This window comes from Etheostoma spectabile, chromosome 4 (assembly GCF_008692095.1).
Source record: "Etheostoma spectabile isolate EspeVRDwgs_2016 chromosome 4, UIUC_Espe_1.0, whole genome shotgun sequence".
Classification (NCBI taxonomy): Eukaryota; Metazoa; Chordata; class Actinopteri; order Perciformes; family Percidae; genus Etheostoma; species Etheostoma spectabile.
In genome coordinates, this window is record NC_045736.1 from 34285148 (window position 1) to 34289632 (window position 4485).

At 41.2% G+C, this 4485-nt stretch overlaps 1 protein-coding gene across 1 annotated transcript in view; it reads right to left on the reverse strand.

Moving 5' to 3' along the window:
* The window catches only part of serinc3 (serine incorporator 3), a 23495-nt gene that overhangs the window by 6088 nt on the left and 12922 nt on the right, over positions 1–4485 (reverse strand). The window contains exons 4-7 of the mRNA XM_032513458.1: positions 2608–2687; positions 2380–2517; positions 1971–2140; positions 534–624 (exon numbers count right to left, since the gene is read on the reverse strand). Of these exons, the coding sequence (XP_032369349.1) occupies positions 534–624; positions 1971–2140; positions 2380–2517; positions 2608–2687 (479 nt within the window). The remainder of the gene's footprint in view (positions 1–533; positions 625–1970; positions 2141–2379; positions 2518–2607; positions 2688–4485) is intronic.

A 4485-nucleotide genomic window follows, 5' to 3' on the forward strand; every position in this document is an offset into this window, starting at 1 on the left:
ACGACTTGGTACTGCGTCTCCCTCACTCATCCACACACCGTCTGGTTATAGGCCTCCTAACCTTTGTAGGATTTAAGGTCAGCAGCTGTCTATGGGCTCGGGAAGAAAAGCAGGTTGTTGACTAGCTGTATTGGGATATGCAACTGAAGGAAGAATCACCGGGTCGTCATGGATACAAGAAGAGAGAGCCAACTCATAGGGATTTGCACCGCCTATAAACTGTAATTTTTCGATATATCGCACCTTTTCCTGTGGTCCAAGTCCTTCCCTACATGCCTTTGCATCTTGGAGGCTTTTCTCTTGTTCACATTCCTAAAGTATCCAAAGTGCACAATACTCCATTATACTCCGTTCAGTAGTTCACACCGAGTATCTACAATGTGGCTGTGCATCCTGGTTACTGCCCAGAACATGACGTCGGTGAAAACCGTCTATATGGAGATATTTTTGCAAATGTTTCTTAAAAAAGGAATGCCCAACCCAGTGCATCATTGTTTATAGAAATATTTCCAGCAACCAGCAAACATTCTTACCAGGCTCATTGCTCATGGCAGACCATGTCAGGTACATGGTGTACAGGGTGATGACGGAGGACTGAAGAAGACCTGAACGTGTCTGAGACTCCTGGAGAAACACACAGATAAAATAGTCAGAAATTTAAACTTTAAAAAATGAAATACAGCATGACTACTGAGCAAATTCCATTCACTGATCAGGTTCTCTGTGATGCTGAATCCAAGGAATTTTGGTGTCATTTGTCAAGTCACAAATTTGCCTCAAAGGATTTTACAATAAGTACAAGACACCCTTGATCTTACGCTGGGACTGAAAACAGCCCTGTGTTCAACCAGAATAGAGGGCTGCGTTGGAGTGGCCATGTTGTTTCAGATATCTATTCAATTCAATTCAATTTTATTTATAGTATCAATTCGTAACAAGCGTTATCTCAAGACACTTTACAGATAGAGTAAGTCTAGACCACACTCCAGAATTTACAAGGACCCAACAGTTCTAGTGGTTTCCTCCAGAGCAAGCAACAGTGCGACAGTGGCGAGGAAAAACTTCCTTTTAGGCAGAAACCTGGGACAGACCCAGGCTCTTGGTAGGCGGCGTCTGACTATATACTGTGAAGCAATGAACAGTACGCACTCATTTAAATGCATATCAGACGCCAAAACACTCACAGACGGGATTGTCATGGCAGAAACTATTTCCTATATTTCGTTGTGACGTTTGTCAAGCGATGAATGACGTTTGTGATAAGCCACTACAGTGCCTTGCTGGATTATGTCTCATTGCATTGCAGCAAAAGTTGACAACCCTGTGATGCCCCCCCCCCACTGTGCTGCCGGACTGGCTAAATTTAAATAAAAGTGACATGTGAATTTCCTCCCGTATATGTGATGCAACATTGTGATCTGATTATGAATCTTCTAATTTGAGGTATTGTTCATCAATCTTTTATACTAAACCCATTTTTCCCACCTTATCTCACATTTCCCCTCCTGAAGCCTCAATATGTGGGTTAATCTCTCCATGTCATTATTTCTTCTGCTACACCTAGCCATTGTTCCATTGTAGGTGGGTCTTCTTTGTATCATTCTCTGGTTACAAATATATCCTAACATCTCCTTCAATACTCCCTATACTTTTTCCCAATAACCTTTCATCTATTGGCACTTCCACATATATGCGTGTGGTCCGCCCCTATTTGTCCACATTGCTTCCCTGTGACTGACCTGATGAGTCTACACAAGCTACTTTCAAGCCCAGGGCCGTTTCATGATTGAATATGTTGTAGGCTTACAACTTATGATAAAAAAGCCACAATGGCATAATCACTGTGTGATGTTTCTCCACTGTAAGGGAGCTGGTACTGAAAGCTACTCCATCAGAGTTCAGGGTTACTTTGGAATTCCAAGTGCTTTAAGGTACATTTTTGCCTGATTGAATGGTTGAAACTGAAGTACCTGTACTTTATGCAGCACAGAGACAACAGAGGCCACGATGCAGAACATCATGTTGAAGCTGATGAAGAACTTGTTGATAGAACATCCATCAGGCTTGGTGTAAAAGAGAAAGCACAGCACGGCAGCAATAAATGACAGGATGTAGTTGAGGATAGTGACCACCAGCAAAGCTAAAAAAAAGAAAGAAAAAAAGATGACTTAATTTCTTTCTTTTAAATATTCATAAAGAAGTATATAAGACATATATACATGTGTTCAGTTCCTGCTCCCACAGATTTGACTGTTTCTTCCCCTAGCTGTGAGCAGTTTTTTATTGTGTATTACATTGTGGAAGTGTGAGTCCATCAACACCCCATTCTGCATGTTGTGATGTTTTTTAATTGACACAGTGACACAGTTTGCCACTGACCTGCATACCAGCCCCTGGAGTTGCCGGTCTCCATCTTGTCCACCCAGGACTCGTTCCAGGAGTGGGCAAAGTCCACCAGCAGCACCAGCTGGATCAGAATGAAACAGAAAGCTCCACCAGAGCCCACGACAAACCAAGCTGCAAAAACAGAGACACAGCTCATTCCATTACTCATATCAGATATTATTCTGTGTATATTAGATGTTATGATCTGACATAAGTTCTTACTGTAGTTAAATGGCCCATCTGGAATGTAAAAGGCACCAACCGTAACTGCCACCAAGGCAGCAAACTTGAAAAACCAAAATCTGAAAACAAATTATTAATGGCTGATTATTCAGTAGAATGTATACATTTTGGAGTTGCATCAAGAGCATATGTATCTAGTGCGCCTGAACATCAAACGATGTCCAAAGCATGTGGCAACTGTGTCCTGAACTGTTCATTAACACATACAGAGATTCTTGTAGTTTTTCGGGCAACTGGCTGATTGTATATGGCCGTATATGTTTGCTTTTCTCTGTGAATTAAGCATGTGATCTGTTTTCACACCGCCCCTCAAAGAATCGGAATCAAGAGCGTTAAGAACCATAATCCATACGCAGAATCAAAATCGTTAAAAACTTAAAACACAACAGTTTGTTAATGTGAATTGTTCGAAATGTTGGTGAGGGAATAATGACATGTTTTCTACAAATATTAAGATTATATTAAGGCCCTGGCCGAGGAGGGGGAGTTGCAGCCATCTTTGATTCAAGCCTGTTAACTAATGCTAAACCTAAACATAATTGTAACCCGTTTACACTGATAAATTATAACTCGCTTGTTCTTAACCTTCTACATCCAACATGGAAAACACTACAGCCAATCATATTTGTTGTTGTTTACCAAGCTCAACGTCCCTATTCTGAATTTTTATCTGAATTTTCAGAGTTTTTATCATGCGTAGTCCTTAAATCAGACAAAATAGGTGATTTTAATATCCATGTGGATGTTGACAACGATAGCCTTAGTATTGCTTTCAACTCACTACTAGATTCAATTGGTTTCAGTCAGAGTGTGCATAAGGCCACTCACTGTTTTAACCACACCCTCGACCTTGTGCTGGCATATGGCATCGAAATTAAAGATTTAATATTATTTCCGCAGAATCCTTTATTATAAGACCATTCTGTAATAACTTCCAAATTCTTTCTACCTGACTATATGAAATTAAATAAAAGCATCTGACAGTGCTACAGCCCAATTTAAGTAACAGGGGCCTCAATATGCTAACTTTAGTACCTCCCAAATTGATAATTTTGTAGACGGTGCTTCGGCCTTGCTATGGACCATTCTAGACTCTGTTGCTCCTTTTAAAAAGAAGATGATGAAGCAAAGGAAACTAGCACTTGCATAACTTGCAAACTCGCAAATTAAAACAAACATTGTGAAAACTTGAAAGTACATGGCGTTCCACCAAACTGGAAGAATCTCGTTTAGATTGGCAAGACAGTCTGAAAACATATAGGAAGGCCTTCAGAAATGCCAGATCAGACTATTACTCATCACTAATAGAAGAAAATAAGAACAACCCAAGGTTTCTTTTCAGCACTGTAGCCATGCTAACAGATAGTCATAGCTCTATTAAGACATCTATTCCTATAGCTCTGGAAGGTTTTGGGGACTATGACTATAGGCTTGTCACCCTGACATCTATAGTCATGAAGTTCTTTGAAAGACTTGTGTTGACCCACCTGAAGGACATCACAGTCCCCCTGCTGGACCCCCTGCAGTTTACCTACAGGGCTAACAGGTCTGTGGATGACGCAGTCAACTTGGGACTACATTACATCCTGCAACAACTCAATGCTCCAGGGGCTTATGCAAGGATCCTGTTCGTGGTCTTCTGCTCGGCACTCAACACCATCATCACAAAACTTCCTGACTGACAGGAGTCAGCAGGTGAGGCTGAAGAACATCACATACAGCACCAGGACTATTAGCCCTATTAGACTATTAACTATTAGGGGTGTGTGCTCTCCCCACTGCTTTTCTCTCTCTACACCAATGACTGCGCCTCAGAAGATCCATCTGTTAAACTCCTGAAGTTTGCTGACGACACAA